General features: G+C 40.2%; 2 protein-coding genes across 3 annotated transcripts; both read right to left on the bottom strand.

Annotated features, from left to right (window-relative positions):
- Positions 1 to 1,478: 1,478 nt before the first annotated feature.
- Positions 1,479 to 3,427, bottom strand: LOC309719815 (uncharacterized protein). 2 transcript variants are annotated; one of them, XM_082556199.1, is made up of 2 exons: positions 3,329 to 3,427; positions 1,479 to 2,829 (listed from the first exon to the last, which is right to left on the bottom strand). In XM_082556199.1, the coding sequence occupies exon 2, from the start codon at positions 2,784 to 2,786 to the stop codon at positions 2,115 to 2,117; it is 672 nt and encodes a 223-aa protein (XP_082412325.1). In that variant the 5' UTR covers positions 2,787 to 2,829; positions 3,329 to 3,427; the 3' UTR covers positions 1,479 to 2,114. The 2 variants fall into 2 exon arrangements, with proteins under 2 accessions (XP_082412325.1, XP_082412326.1); XM_082556200.1 differs by having other exon boundaries at positions 1,479 to 2,803; positions 3,329 to 3,424.
- A 773-nt stretch (positions 3,428 to 4,200) lies between these two features.
- On the bottom strand, positions 4,201 to 15,530 carry fam81b (family with sequence similarity 81 member B). The gene is made up of 9 exons (XM_082556009.1): positions 15,111 to 15,530; positions 14,868 to 14,914; positions 14,154 to 14,361; positions 12,974 to 13,092; positions 11,357 to 11,486; positions 9,197 to 9,303; positions 7,040 to 7,175; positions 5,813 to 6,014; positions 4,201 to 4,573 (listed from the first exon to the last, which is right to left on the bottom strand). The coding sequence occupies exons 2-9, from the start codon at positions 14,903 to 14,905 to the stop codon at positions 4,449 to 4,451; spliced, it is 1,065 nt and encodes a 354-aa protein (XP_082412135.1). The 5' UTR covers positions 14,906 to 14,914; positions 15,111 to 15,530; the 3' UTR covers positions 4,201 to 4,448.
- Between the last annotated feature and the right edge of the window lie 74 nt (positions 15,531 to 15,604).

Here is a 15,604-nt window from a genome sequence, read left to right as displayed (position 1 = left end):
GCAAACAGTCACAGTCTGACTTGGGCTGGCTGCAATCACAGATTGTCAAAGGTTTGCCAATAATTGCTGTCTAATTTATAAATGCAGCCACATTTCCAAACATGTTACTGGTTATATTCTTGTAGAGCAGGAAGCTTGCCGAGTGCAAATGTAATAGTTAAATGTGAATTTCTGTCTTTAGAGGGCAACACTTTATTATCAGAAACAGATTGCATGTTATTTCCAACTAGACCACATTTAATTTCAGACTGATGAAATTGATTCTGTCTTATGAAAAAAGAAAAATATCTGGGACCATCTTTAATCAGCGTGATGGTTTGGTGGTGCTTATGTGATTGTAAAAACAAGGAAATGTATCGCTCCATTTTGAAAAGCCACTCAATTTGCTATGGATGCTGCTTGACTCTGGAGTAAACTTCCTCCCAAAACAGCACAATGATCTGGAGCCCAGCTCAAAACTACACAATCCCGCAATTCTATCCATAATCGGGGCGATCGTGGCTCAAGAGTTGGGAGTTCGCCTTGTAATCGGAAGGTTGCCGGTTCGAGCCCTGGCTTGGGCAGTCTCAGTCGTTGTGTCCTTGGGCAAGACACTTCACCCGTTGCCTACTGGTGGTGGTCAGAGGGCCCGGTGGCGCCAGTGTCCGGCAGCCTCGCCTCTGTCAGTGCGCCCCAGGGTGGCTGTGGCTACAATGTAGCTTGCCATCACCAGTGTGTGGATGACTGGATATGTAAAGCGCTTTGGGGCCCTTAGGGACTAGTAAAGCGCTATATAAATACAGGCCATTTACCATAATCAATTGTCCGTCACAGCCACTGAAGGTCAACCTTAGTCACGTGACATTTTTTGAGTTTCCCCTCAAATGTCTCAGTGATAATGCACGTTGCTTAGATACAATTCTGAAATGAAACAATTTGGTCTCTTTATAAAGCACTGTATCTATGCTACTGTACTATATTTTATGTCAACTATATGGATGTTGGCTTGACTATACTGGGAGAACCAGTATTTTATGTCACTTTGCTGACCAAATACATTATGGCTTTGGAACATTCACCACTAAAAGCACCATATTTTTTGTGTTTGCATCATGTACATTGCTAAAGTAGTTTATGTTTAATCACACTAGCTTACAGAAAATTTGAGGTTCGGTTAACAGAGGATTAATGAGCAGAGAGGCTTGTATGGACATATGATTAGCAAATCTGAGAAAAACACCCAGGTCACCTTTTTATATTGTGTTGATTTCACTTGTAGTATCCTATAGTACAGCAGTTTCTCCTTTCCTTCCTTCTTACTTTGTATGACTCTCATTGCTCTGTACCATTTGTTAGGACATTTACCTTTGAAAAACAGTTTTTTATTATTATCTTGAAATGACGATTTCCCCCCACGTCTTCAGCTTTGCCTATCGGCCACAGCTTCCAAGACTATCTCTTAGTGACACACAAATGGGAAATTACTTAAACTTAAAATATTCAATTCAATTCTATTTTATTTGTACAGCACCAAATCACAACAACAGTCACCTCAAGTCGCTTTATATTGTAAGTTGAAAACTCTACAATAATACATACAGAGAAAAACCCAACAACCACACGACCCCATATAAGCAAACACTTTAGCCACAGTGGGAAGGAAAAACTCCCTTTTAATAGGAAGAAACCTCTGGCAGAACCACGCTCAGGGAGGGCGGCCATCTGCTGCAAACTTTTGGGGTGAGAGAAGGAAGGCAGGATAAAAGACATGCTGTGGAAGAGAGCCAATATGTCTGTTCTAGTTCTTATTCTTAGAAGTCATCAGTTTATGGACTTTGATATGACAACAATGATATTTATTGTAATTCTTCTTTTATTTTGGTAAATACAGCAGATCACCTTTCTTGTTTCCATATAACAATAGCATGAATAAAAATCTAATAATCGAAGAGTGATACAGTCGGGATACGAAATTAACGTTTTAATAAAGTAAACAAGATACATCCAGCATTAACTATTGGAAAATATTGCACCAGCTGTGTCAGCTTGTCTGCTGTTGGCCCTGCTATGACACATTGGTTGATAAACAGGCACATGGACATCGCCTATCCAGTTTTTTCTACCTTACTGGACTGTCAAGGTCTTCCTGGACAGAAGTGCTTGGACATAAGAATGCAGAGGTTCTGCCCACACTTCCAGCACTGTTGCTTGATATGTTGGGCGCCCTGCTGTGTCTTTCTCTTGCAAAGGGGACACACATCAGCAGAATCACCATCTCCTCTTCCAGACTTTTTGGATGTTTTTGCAAGAAGCTCCTGAAGCTCTGTCCTTATGGTGGTATCTGGTGCATCTGCAATGGCCACCACAGTCACTCTTTTGGGATCAAACACACAATCTTCCTCCTTGCCGCTTTTCACAGCCATCATGCCACATTTGGGGGGCACCCAGGCAGTGTCGTAGCCATGTGTGTGCCATGTGAACTGCATAGGATGGTTGTCCATGTCAATACGTTTGACGCGGCCAACGCGCACGCGCAGCTCGAAGACCACACGGTTTGAAGAGCTGCTGTTCAATGGATAACATTGTGCCTTTTTCTTATCACGGCTGACATACACACCCTTTCCTAACATGCCCCGCTGCGACTGCTGAAAGCCATTGGCAATAATGAGACGTGCGCTGGCAACGCTGGTCCCATGGTACATAGTGTAGACTCCCCGGTTCTGAGGTCTCTGCGACGGCTCTAGCAACACACCAGTATAAGAGGCACCATCGTCTACCACCTCCCAGCCATAGAATTGCACAGACATCCTGATATGAGAATGGCCTGCAGAGGATGACGAAGATTTGCAGCTGTGAAACACAAGAATGCAATAATTTGTATATTTTGATGAGCAAGAAGAAGAAGGAAAAATCATTTTCACTACTAATAACTACGCTCACTACTAGTAACTCATTGCTAACTAACTACTAATAACTAAAGATGACAGCATGAACATAAAACACTTTCAGAACTACCATTTCCTGAATGTTTCTCATTTTTCATGTTCACGTTCACATACTGTACACCTGTGCAATTATTTCTCACTTTTAATGTGTCCTCTTCATCCTTTGTTTCTTTTTGTGTATATTTAAAGACTATCTTGCTGTATTTCTTTTATAGCTTTTCGTACCATAGCTTGCTCTTCCCAGTGTACTTCATTCCTTCCTCATATTCTTAGACTAAATCTCCCGTGTGAGCGTAGCTTTCTTCTACAGCATAATTATGTACCCCCATGTAGAAAAAGGCTGTCTCATAACTACTTTATCAATGTAGCTCAAGGCTGATTAACGTTAAAAACGTGAACCTTACCGTAAATACGGAGAAGTTTTGTCTGTTTGTGTCCTTTAACTTTCTGATCAGTAGGTTTCGTTTACGGTGTTTGATTACGTCACTCAATGGTATGTGTTTTTTACCGTCAGGGCTAGGCCGGTTAGCTCAGTTGGTTAGAGCGTGGTGCTAATAACGCCAAGGTCGCGGGTTCGATCCCCGTACGGGCCACGAACTTTTTGTTTCTTTTGTTATCCTTCAGGTTTCAGACTGCTGAAAGATTGAGGCCTTCACTGACTGATTACCGACGCAACATAATCAATTCATATGAACTCCTGATTATTGGCCGAGCAGAATAACAAAAATCGATAAGTTACTGTCTCATCATGGTTGCTTTTAACATTATTTTAATATCTGTTAGGTCACACCATTATAGATTAATAAAGGAGTGTTGCAGGGTAACGTAAGAGCACAATGAAGTGAACAACATCACGACTAGCCAAACGTATCACGTGGCCCACCAATGCCCCTGCGTCCACCTCCTTTGCGAGATGTGTGTGGCCGAAATAGCTCAGTTGGGAGAGCGTTAGACTGAAGATCTAAAGGTCCCTGGTTCGATCCCGGGTTTCGGCAGTGTTTTGTATATGCCCCCCAACACCATCACGAGATCAAAAATCTAAAAAAAATTATACGATAAACGGAAGTACTCCTGCAGTTGAGGTGTGTAAGATGAAAGTGACTGACATCTGTTTACAGAAACATACAGGTATTTATATATTTAAAAAATACATCATTTATTAGATAATACTAAAATAATATTCAAAACACAAGTTTATCAGTGTGATATCATTTAAGTACAATGGTATTTAAAGGTTTTACAGTCAAAACATTGCAAAGTTAAAAATGTAGTGAGTTGTGAAAAGGTAGGTATCTTACTTTGAATAACAGCTCTTTGTGATTTGCTAATATACAGTACTTACTGGATCATTTACCTGGTTTTTAAAGAGCAGGTAGATTAAATACAGTTAAAACAGATTGTTTTTTTATTTTTAAAGATGAATGTAGTAACACCCAGAGGGTTTTACGTCCAAGCCTTTGATCCAAGCTTTTGCTTCAGGATAGGTGTGACAAGAAAAAACAAGTTCCTCTTCAGCGTATGTCACTAGTACTTGAGCACCTTGCTGCGGATGTGGCTGATATCCTTCTCAAGCTTCTCCTTGTCAAGGCGAGATTTGATGTCACATATCTGACTCAGTGATTCAATTGCATCATGCACAGACTGGAACCCTATTCAAAGAGAGGCAGGGTGCATAAATCATCACTGAACATAAAGCATCTGAGGTGAAAATAATTCAGGTCATTGTTGCTGGATGAGGGATGTGCTATGATGGTACTGGAAGGACTTTCCTCCTGTGGGCTCATAACATTAAGTCTTTAAAAACCGTCCTAGTTCTAATTTTGAAAGGGTACTGCATTCAACCTGTCATATTTGTGTTTTACTTTTGATTTATTGACATCCTTCATCTTGCTCTGTCTCTTGTCCCTGTGGTCTCCCCCCTATTCTATGCTTAATTGCTCCCAATCATTACTTATATTTTTAATACCTAGTTAATTATGTAATAGTACATAGAGCTGATGCATTTTTATTACAGAATGTATTCTAGGAAGTAACAGACTGTGGGGTTGAAAGGCTCCCTTTGAGATATTAAGTATCTTCTCTTTCCAGCTCCATAACTCAATGTCTTTCTTGCCACGAATATTTACAACTCTCATCAATTATGCATTTATTCTCATACCATCTCCTTCTTTCTTTTCATCCCACACTTAAAATAGCACAGTGGATGAATGGCTCTGGAGTGCTGTTAGCAGTGGCTGAGTAGTGATTCATAGATCAGTTTACCCATGGTCTTATTTACCAAGGGAAGTTTGGGCACTTTTCTATGTCTGCTCTTTAATAAGAGCTGTGGAGTGAGAGAGACTGTCAGGAAGGGAGGCAGATGTGAGATCTAGTGTCAGGCATCCTGGGAAATGAGATGAGGATGGATGTCAACAGCAGCATGATAGGGAGACGAGCTAGAGTATTTGGCAGGCTAGTTGACTGCCTATTCCTGTGGATTGGCTCGCAGCATACTAGCTGTGTTGTAACTACATATGTGCAGGATAAGATCCTTTATACTACTGTTGTACAGCCAATTATTAGACCACATGATGAGCTGGAAAGCATCCGAGCTGAACTCCCGTTTAACATATCAACACCAAGTCAGTGACTACTGTAATTAAAGGAAACAATAAACATCTCATTTGTGGTAAAAATAAATGTTGGCTGCCTGGTGGGGTTAATCGCTTATATTCATTTTACGATTACTTATTATAAGTATTTTTCTTTTTTCCTTTCTTTCTATTTTTCAGACTCTTGTGAATTGCTCTCGCATGTCCATTATTTTCCTTGACGTGTATGGTGAAGAACATGCAGTACATGTGTGTTTGCTCTCTGATGACAGCAAGTTACCAGCAGTGATCACCCACCTTTGTGGTACTGCTGTTTGAGCAGCTGCAGCTCCTGATGAAGGTTGTTCTCCACTAAGGTTATTCTTCTGCTAAGTTTGTCTTCTGAGCGTTTCAGCTGATCATGCCGACTGCGGTCAGCCTGGTTCTGCTGGATGTCAAACTTCTCCACACGTGCCTCCAGGGCAAGCAGGCGGTCAGCCAATCTAGACTCCGCCCCTAACTAAGCACAGCATACACATGAAAATTCAGTTTTTAAACTTGGCGGAGCGTAGTTATATCATTTTCATACTATAGTCCACAACATCTAAAATTAATAAATAAATCATAGCAGAGGTGGGAAGTAATTAAGTAACAAAGTACAAATACTTTGTTACTATACTTAAATAGAGTAAACAGTGTACTGTCACTGCAGTGGATGGAAATCAGCCAGGACAACTCATGAAACACGTCCTGACATCTGGTTGAATTCAGTTGTGTCCATCCACAAAGAGCAGCATCATAGACTACTGGAGCTCTCAATAGGTGAGTTGTGATTGTTTTCCCACACACTGAACCTACCTTTAACCTCTTGCTTACTAATTTTCCTGTTTAGAGGCAAAGTCACCCTCTACAATCTAGGCAACAGAAAATAGAGCTATTTTTTATTTTCCGTTTTTTCTCTGCTCATGTTCTACTTACCTGATTCAAGCTGAGTACCTTTGTTTAGAAAAATTCAACTTACTTCAACTTCACCTTTTACTGGAGTATTTTTCAGCACTGGTGTCTGTACTTCTACTTAAGTACAGAATGTCTGTTTACCAAAAGTGTGCCACACCATTGCACCACCAGCACCACCCTGAACCACTGATACGAGACAGGATGGATCCATGATTTATGGGGAAGAATTTGGTGTATACAACACGAATCATATATCCATCCTGTCTCGTATCAGTGGTTCAGGGTGGTGGTGGTGCAATGTTGTGACACACTTTTGGCCCCTTTGAGAGACTCACCAGGCCACACAACATTTTTTCCATCTCCTATTGTCTGCTTTTAGTGAGTTGTGCAAAGTGTAGCCTCAATTTCCTGTTCACTGACAACCACACCACGTTCAAAGTCAGCTGAATCACCTTTCTTCCCCATTCTCATGCAGGTCATCTTGACCATGTCAATATACCTAAATATGTAGAATTGAACATGTGTACTTAATGAAGTTTTCAGTGAGTGTACATGTCAAACATTTTTAAACCATTATGTATATTGTACCATTTTGTCTTGTAATAGTGAAACCAGCTCCTGGTTGTCCTCGGCATGTGACTGGAGAGAGCTCTTGAGCTGTTGTTCTGTCCAGGTCCTCAATTTTGCTGTTTGCTCCTTGCCCTCGTCAAGCTCTCCTGTCATTCTGCAAAGACACAAGGAATACAAAGTGAACTGTAATAGCTTTACTTCTTTACATTTAGGTAAAGATTTTTCATTTCATAAATGTCTTAGGATCTAAAAGTTTACACAGTCTTGCAACTTTCAAGGACATATCAGTTCTTTTCTGCTAGTTTAGCCCTACAGGAAATAAAGTTTGTGTCTATTTAGAAAACCAATGCTTTATTGGCACTTCCACTTCTACTAAATAGCTTTCAAGTAAAAATGTGTGATTGTGTGATTGAGAATGAAAGTACTAAATTAATAATTTGTAACCCGTAAGTTTACTATAAAAGGAACATGCTTTAGGTTTAGCTGTTAAAAAGTCAGTGTTCATAATTTCACAGTCTGGTAATCAGACGTGAGATTTCATCAGCAACAGTGCTTCTTGTTTTGCTTAATGTCACGTCAAGCTCACCACTGAGAAATACCAAAACAGCAGTGTGAAAAACAGTGGTGGGGAATTTTGTGCTCTGTAGCTCTGAATGCTGTATTTGTATTTGGACCATATGAATATTTCTCTCTTTGTAATATCTGTAATATATTTGATGAACAGTACTGAAATGTTTCTGATGGAAGCTGCAACCAAACTGAATGAAATATTGTGTGGACTGTGTAAAACTATCGGACTCAAAAAGTACCTCGAGACCTTCTTTAGTCTTATTCCTCTTGTCTAAAGTGTCCTTGAGACAATCAGTAGACACTCGCCTGTGTGTCACTGCTGCAAATCATTTTTTCTGTACAGGTGTCACAATACTGCACTCCGTTATCATTCCAGCTGCCTAATGCAGTTCACGCTGACACTAGACAACATGACAGTTGGCTTGGCTCTTGTTAGATAAGTTTTCAGAATGCACTTCTCTGCACATATTTGAAAGTCAGCTTGTAAATGTAAAGGGGCAGTCTGTGATGCCCTTTAATTTGAAGTCCTTGTGGCCTTGTCTGGCATATTTATTTCATTTCAAATGTTTTTTCTGTTATATCTGCAGACATGGTCTCTAGTGCCCAACTGTCCCTGCATCGCCACCTCCAGCGGACACTGGATCTCATCACTTAAAAAACAAAGGTCATCCTGACTGACTACCTTTTTGAGACTAATGAGGCCTTTAATGACTAAACTGCATCTAAGAAAATCTCCCAGCAAGTGTGGCTCAGTATAGTCATACATGAGACAGTCAGAACAAAAAGAACCAATGACACCCAGGATTCAAAATCCAATAAACTCTCTTTGTAGACTGAACATTAATAAAAATAAAAAAAATCTTTCTGACATCAGCAGTGCCTACTTTCAAAAAATGACCTGGCCACTTAAAAACAAAAAAACAAATTAGGTTGAGTAGCGTGTAGACAACATCACTCGGTATGTTTCATCTTTTCCAGCTCTATCCATCAATGGTCAAGCACAACCTAGGTGGGTGGATGGATATATAATATATTAAATCTATAATCCAAATAAAATAAAGGAAGCCTCTTTTTTTTGGGTGCTTGTTTTCAACATTATTATTGTGACGCATTTCAGAAACACAAAAATCGCCTATTTTTATCTGTTCTTTTGGCTCTAATATGATCAGTGGGCTGCTTTCCATTGCAGGTACAACATTATTAAATAGAACATATCTATCATTCACGTCTCTCTGTTTCTAAAATGTTTATATATTGCTTCCAGCTGACATTATTTCTCAGATGGAATAGTAAACGGACAACAAGCTTTCACCATTATTGTGCCTCCTGCATTAATATTTCAGGGTGAATGTGGCTTGGGAATGTGTAGCCCTGGAGCAGCTGTAACTATAGTTGGGAATGGTTGTAGGTAAGAATTTATGTTGGTGTTTTGAGGAACACTATTAAACAGCAAATCAACTAAGAAAGTTGTCAACTTTTCACAGTAGCTGCCAGAAAATGCATGATCAGCAGCTAAATTCATGGAATGACCTGGTGCAGTGTTGGGTGTCTCCAGGAATCCTTAGTACCACAACATTAGGTTTGTTGCATGATTAACAGTCTTACTTGTCTTCTAATAGCTTAACTTGTCTACGCAGATCAGACATCGAGTTTTTTAGGTCCTTAGAAGACTTTGTCAGTGAGGCCTCCAGTCTTCTAAGCTCAACATGAATCTGGTGACAAGAAAACACACAAACATAATCGTCAGCTTTGTTTCTGACCTTTACCCTTTTGTGTTTTCTGCTTTGCTGAGCAGACTGTGCTATGCACCACTCCTGTGGCCACTCATGACTGAGAGTTACACCGGTGACCCACTTTGTATGCGTTTTCAATTATTTTTATGGTAGGCGCTTGACCACTGGCCCACAGCTAATGTGCTGTCATCACAGTGATTTACCACCCCATACTACCAACACAACTGAAGGCTGGCTGAATCAGCGAGAGTGTTGAAGGCACTTTTGGTTGCTTTAGGTCAAGTAAAAAGCATTATAATATGTGACATACTTATCGTAATCCAGGGTTTTCATATTTTCTATAATGCTGACCTTGTCAAAAAAAAAAAGGTAGGGTTTGGGCGGGAGGTGTAGGTGGGGGTGGGGTGAAAGCTTTTTTATGACGACCTTGACATCCCATTTGAATTTATTTCCCATCTCATTTCTTTCTTTCAAACTCTGGTTATGACTGAGCCTCTGAGTTTGTTTGATAAGGTCAAACTCACTCAGCAGCAGTAAGCTCCAAATGTCATCCCATCACAGCTCAGCTAGCCATCCTCTCTCGGATAAACAGCAAAATATACTCACTGGGCCACTTTGTTAGGTACACCTGTTTAACTGCTTGTTAACTTAGTGGATTTAAGTATGTGGATGTGGTCAAGATGACGAGCTGAAACTAAATATTTTGGATGAAAGGTTATTTAAGCGACTTTGAACATGATATGATTGCTAGTGCCAGGTTGGCCTGGTTGTTTAAGAAACTGCTGATCTACTGGGATTTTCCTGCACAACCTTCTCTAGGGTTAGGGTTAAGATGACCTGAAAAGGAGAAAATATCCAATGAGTGGAAGTTCTTAGGGTGACAATGGCTTGTTGATGCTAAGCGTCAGAGGAGAATGGTCTAAAAGCTTCAGGCTGCTGAGAAAGCAACCTGAAGTAAAATAACCACTTTCTATATCCAAGATATCCAGAAGTTCATCTCTGAACATAGGACATGAAAAATTGAAGCAGATGGGCTACAGCAGCAGAAGACCACAAAATGTACCTCTCCAGTTACAATTTGCCTGGACTCACTAAAACTGCACAACTGAAGATGTTGCCTGGTCTGATGAACCTGCAATTGCTGTATTCAAAAGTTAGGGTCATCATTTGGCGCAAACAGGATGAAAGGATGGATCTGTCCCGCCTTGTATCAGCAGTTCAGACTGCTGGTGATGATGGTGTGATGATGAGTATTTTCTTGTTTGCTTTGGGCCTCTTAGTACCAGATGAGTATTGTTTGGACACCACAGCCTATGCGAATATTGGCCTCCACAGTCAGGAGAGCACCTTTTGTATGTGGCAGAATAAGAGATTCAAAGCATGGATGCGCAGCTGACATATCTGTAGCAATCGTGAAATACTATCATGTCAATATGGACCAAATTCTCCAAGGAGGTTTTCTTGCACCTTGCTTAATCTATGCCACAAAAAATTCAGGCACCTCTGAAGTCAAAAGGAGGCCCAACCCAGTACTAGCAAGGTGTACCTAATAAAGTGTACAGTGCAGATAAATACTATTCATATTACCAGATTATGATCCTTTCAATGCATCAAGCTTTCAAATAAACGCAACCTCTCTCTACAAATGTAAAAAAATAATAATGACAATAACAAAACAGTACATTATCCTTTAGTTTGGGAACAGAGAATTCAAATGAATGAATGAATATTGTGTTGAGCGTGTGTTTAGATAGAGGAGATGCAAGGGGTAATGATCATGAATGCCAGTTCATGCCAGTATGCTATCATACTGGAGAATAATGCTTTTGATGGCATCAATGTCACAGAGATAAAAAAAAAAGAACCTAAATATGGCAAATAAGTGTTACAATATTAACTTATGACTTGTGAAAACTCTCATTGGGGCACTGGTGTAGTAGCTGATTTGCACACAGTGCAAAGTTTTGCTCAACTGCTCTCGCAACTCCTTTTCTGCTAAACCCTTGTCAGCATGCATACGTTTTTTCCCCACCTTGTCCTCCAGCTCTTTGAGCTGTCCATTCACAGCTTCGCTGAGCTCTCGAACCTCCCTCTGCAGTCTGATCACCTGCTGCTCTCTGAAGCTCACGTCAGTGCTCAGCTTGGCAATGCTGGAATCACACCTGCGATAATCGGTGGGGAAGAACAGAGAGCTGGTGAGAGACCACTGAATGAGAAAAATGGGATTGAAGGGAGTTTGGGGAAGGTGTGAAGACAGAGGGATGAGCAAAAGACTAGAAAAAAAAAGTTGTATAATAGAATCACAAAATTAGAATGAAAAAATGTTACACTGCTGTTATCAATTTGCAAAGCAAGATCATGAAATAAATAAGAAGAAGAGGCTCTGGTAAAACCTTAGCAGTGAGGATGGTTACTCTGAACAGATTTCAGTGGTCACTTGTTTGCATCTACTAATGACTCACTGGTACAAAGACGCTCCCACCCACCCAAAAAATAACTATGAGAATAAATTAACCCTCTCAAGGCAGACGTTGCCGATTTGCAACAGTTAAAAACTAACAACCTGATTACCCCACATACATATTTTATGAGTTTTTTTTTACTCAGAAAACTTAATTTGAACCTGAGAGGGTTAAGTGAGAAATCTGTTTATCACCAAAAGCAATTAGGACGTTGCAAAAACACAACTTACAGCCTCTGACTTGGAAAATGTTGCTTTTAGCAAACTTTGAATTCAGTTGAAGCGATAAGTATCAACTGCAGCAACTCTTTTAATCAGCATGACAGTACAGCTTCCTTCCTTTCATTGCTTGGTTCAAGATGTCAGCCTGTTAAGGCTTTCTCTTACGGCTTTATTGGGCCTGCCTGTGTGAGTGCGTGTCTTTAAAATATTTGTGATAAACGATTGGTCTGAAATTTGAGTTTTTCCCTGGAGACCAGTCCAGTGCTTCTCTTAATGGCTTCACTGACCAGTGCCAACCAACACAAAAACCACTGGCCCTTAGCTTACTTGATTAATTATGAACAACATGAAAGAGGCTATCACACTGACCACTTGTTTTTCTTCTTCTCTCTTTATTGGACCCTGCATCAGCCCCATTTCCACCCCCTGAAATCTCACTGATATGCCTGCTTTGTAAATGACATATCTTTGTCTTCTATCTCTTTACACATGAAATGCACTGATCAGTGGATGCCAGAAGTGTTAGAAATAATTAGGTCTAGGCAACTACACATCAAAAGGCCAATCACAATGTATGTGAGATGGCAGACACTTTTCAGCAATCCAGTGCAGTAAGTGTGATGTGCACAGAATCACAGAATAATGAGCAAGTGCTAATCAGCATCTAAAGTGCATTTAAACCTGGGAACCTCACCCAGGTGGGAACAAAATAATTGCATCTGTGCATGTCTGTGTGTATGCCAGGACTGATTTGAGGTCGTGCAATGGCGAAGAGTTGCTAGACAGAATGAAGGCTAAACAATTTCACTCCATTAGGGAGTGAGAAAAACACGCAGGGTATCAGCGAGGAACGTCAGATCACTCCAGTCAATTGAAATAATGCCTTCTTGTTTCCTTCACTTGCTGTTCAGTTTTTTTCTCAGCATTTGAAAGCAATGTCTGACTCAGGACTCACACAGTGCCTACCTGGCTACTCTTCCTCTCAGGTCTCCGACGCCAGCTGTGTTTTTCTGGTCCATGTTTTGAACAGCGTGTGCCACTCCAGAGGTGACAGAGTCCCGCTGGGCCATCTCTTTCTCTAATTCCTTTACCCAGAACAAAGACAGCATGTTTCACATTTGTTAAAAAAAAGATGTGACTGTTTTCCCAGCAAATTAAGTGAAAAAACAGATGAGGAAGTACATGATTTGTTTGGAAAGTACCAGCAGGAAGCTTCAGATTTGAACTAATTATGCAGCATTCAATGCCATCAAGATAAACATTAAATGCAAACGACACGTGCTTCGCTACAAAAGCTCACTTAAAACTGGCAGAATTTCATCAGTGCACTTGCATGACTGATTGCTGTATAGGCTGCATGTGTAAAATAACCTCAAATCAAATGGATTACCCTCTGGCATTATCATGAAAGCAAACAGTGTGACTGTGTGATGTGGCTTACATTTGATTTTGCAAAGTATTCAGTCCTTTACTTAGTTGATTGCTTCTTGATTTGCAGGATTAATTAGTTTGTTGGCATTCATGTAATATTTCAAACGATGATAGCCTCTAATCATGCTAATGGCCCATTTGGTATACACTAATGAAGCTGAATGTTTCATTCCGGTGCCCTACTTCTGTAAGGCAGCTTTCAGAGAGTGGTTTGATGTTCTGCTCAGTGAAAGATGACTCCAAACACCCTCACACTTGTTCCGCGAGACTAAGATCCGTGTACTCTTTTGCAGTTCTTCTGCTTGACTGTCAGGAGAATAGCTGTTAGAATTTAAACGCATAACTTGAGAGTATTTAGTTAACCACATACTGTGCACATGATCACTTTATGCTTATACAGACAAAATGTGCATGAGCTGATGATGGCGAGAAGTCAAGTAGGCTTTATTTGAGCACTGCACCATTCTATCAGGTGTAATCAAATCAGCTGGGAGTTTGTGGGCATGAGTTGGCGTGGGTGTGCTGCACATCAAACAATACAAGGAGAAGAGAACAGCCAGAAAAGGAGACAATCAGCACATATGCTTGACTTCACCCACCTAAAAGACGTACAGCATATTCCACACAAAACAAGAAAAAGACTTACACAATACTTTAATACCTAAACATGCATGCAACAGCACTTTTCACAACTTACTTCCACCACCTTGCATACCTGTATGCCCATGCTGAGTTGTTTAACAATACGTGTAATGGTGAGTATGTGATTCTCCAACAGCTTACGGGACAGTGCCTCAATTTGGACAGAGCCATGGCTGGACTGCAGACCAGCTGTCACCTCCTCTTTGATTCTGAGAGCTTGTTCTAGCAGCACAGCTAGCGGCCTATCCTGACTCCTCAAACGACCTTCCAAGACATCTGGCCTTAATCAGGAAGTAAACAAAAAAATATCAAGCTTATAATGTTTTAGAAGCTCTTTGTTGGGGTTTTTAGTATTTAGAAGATGCAAAAACATGTGTTGCAAATATTGCAAAGTCATGTTGAAGAAGAAAAAAGTCATTTTAAAGTGCAATTCTACAAAGAGTTGATCTACTAAGAGAGAGAATGTAGATGGATTGAAATGTTGTACATTGGTTTTCATGCCCTTGGGTTCTGTCTTCATGTCCCTGTGCATGCTGTGTTGGACCTGTCTGAGGCTGTTGTGGATTAAGGATTAATTTTATCAGTTTGATTCACAGCGGTGTCGAAAGGTTCACAACCTTAATTCAATCCCATCAGCGAGCGGTCGACGTACATCTTATTCACCTCTTAAGCGCAGATCAGATTTTAAACTGAATTAGCAACCCACACAAATTGAAAGTGAAAAGTAAATGACTGCAATATACTGAATGTATGCACTGAATACGGATATGTGAATGAGAAAGGTTACCTTGTGTGACTCTGTGTGTCAGACTGATGATGAGACATCCTTATTGTCTACAAAGAGATATGTATTAAATATATTAGTGTGATAGTTTCCACTCAAATATCCTCCTTATCATTCTTTTTGTTAAAATAAGCATATTATATATTCTATCTCTCACTGGGAGCATCACGAGACATTTTGAACATTTTGGATAAAGACGTTAAACAAACGTTGCTATTTTTTTATTTGTCATATAAGAATACTCACAGGTCTATGCTGTTCTTCAGCCAGCTTTAGAGATTATGTGTTTGTGTTGTCACTTGGTAACTGTGGTCTCCTTTCATGGGGGTGTGCCTGCCTGCCAGTGTGAACAGTCTTGCAAAAAAAAAAAAAAAGCATTGTCTATGTGGCGAGGCAGTTTAACTCTGCAAAATATTTGATGACCAGAAAGCGTGAACATAGTTGTAATTCGTAGAAATGTTGCTGAGAAACTGGTCAGCCTTCTTAGCAGCAGTTCTCGTGACAACATACCTCAAAACACCAGCTTTTAAAAAAGCGGTTATTGAGATAACCTAATACCTTTTTCAATTTTTTGCTGTTATTTTTCATCCCAACTTTGATAGTTTGTATTGCCTTCAAATATTGCATTTGACACTCCAGTTCCCTGGAGTTTGTCTTACTGTATTATGCTAATAGTTTAAAATACAGTTTAATCCAGGCTCTTTGCACTGGACCACGAAAGTGCATCATTAAAGCTCCTC

Source organism: Aulonocara stuartgranti (genome assembly GCF_965226115.1).
Source record: "Aulonocara stuartgranti genome assembly, chromosome: 12".
NCBI lineage: Eukaryota > Metazoa > Chordata > Actinopteri > Cichliformes > Cichlidae > Aulonocara > Aulonocara stuartgranti.
Note: the sequence above shows the minus strand (reverse complement) of the source record. Positions and strands in the feature narration are given on the sequence as shown.

What these genes read in the sequence shown, in the direction of transcription:
- LOC309719815 (XM_082556199.1), bottom strand. Translation starts at nt 2,786, where the DNA reads ATGTCTGTGCAATTCTATGGCTGGGAGGTGGTAGACGATGGTGCCTCT.
- fam81b (XM_082556009.1), bottom strand. Translation starts at nt 14,905, where the DNA reads ATGTCTCATCATCAGTCTGACACACAGAGTCACACAAG. An exon ending in GACACACAGAGTCACACAAG is followed by an intron (nt 14,362 to 14,867) that starts GTAACCTTTCTC and finishes TTCCTGATTAAG; the next exon opens with GCCAGATGTCTTGGAAGGTC. An exon ending in CACTATTACAAGACAAAATG is followed by an intron (nt 6,015 to 7,039) that starts GTACAATATACA and finishes TGCTGTGCTTAG; the next exon opens with TTAGGGGCGGAGTCTAGATT.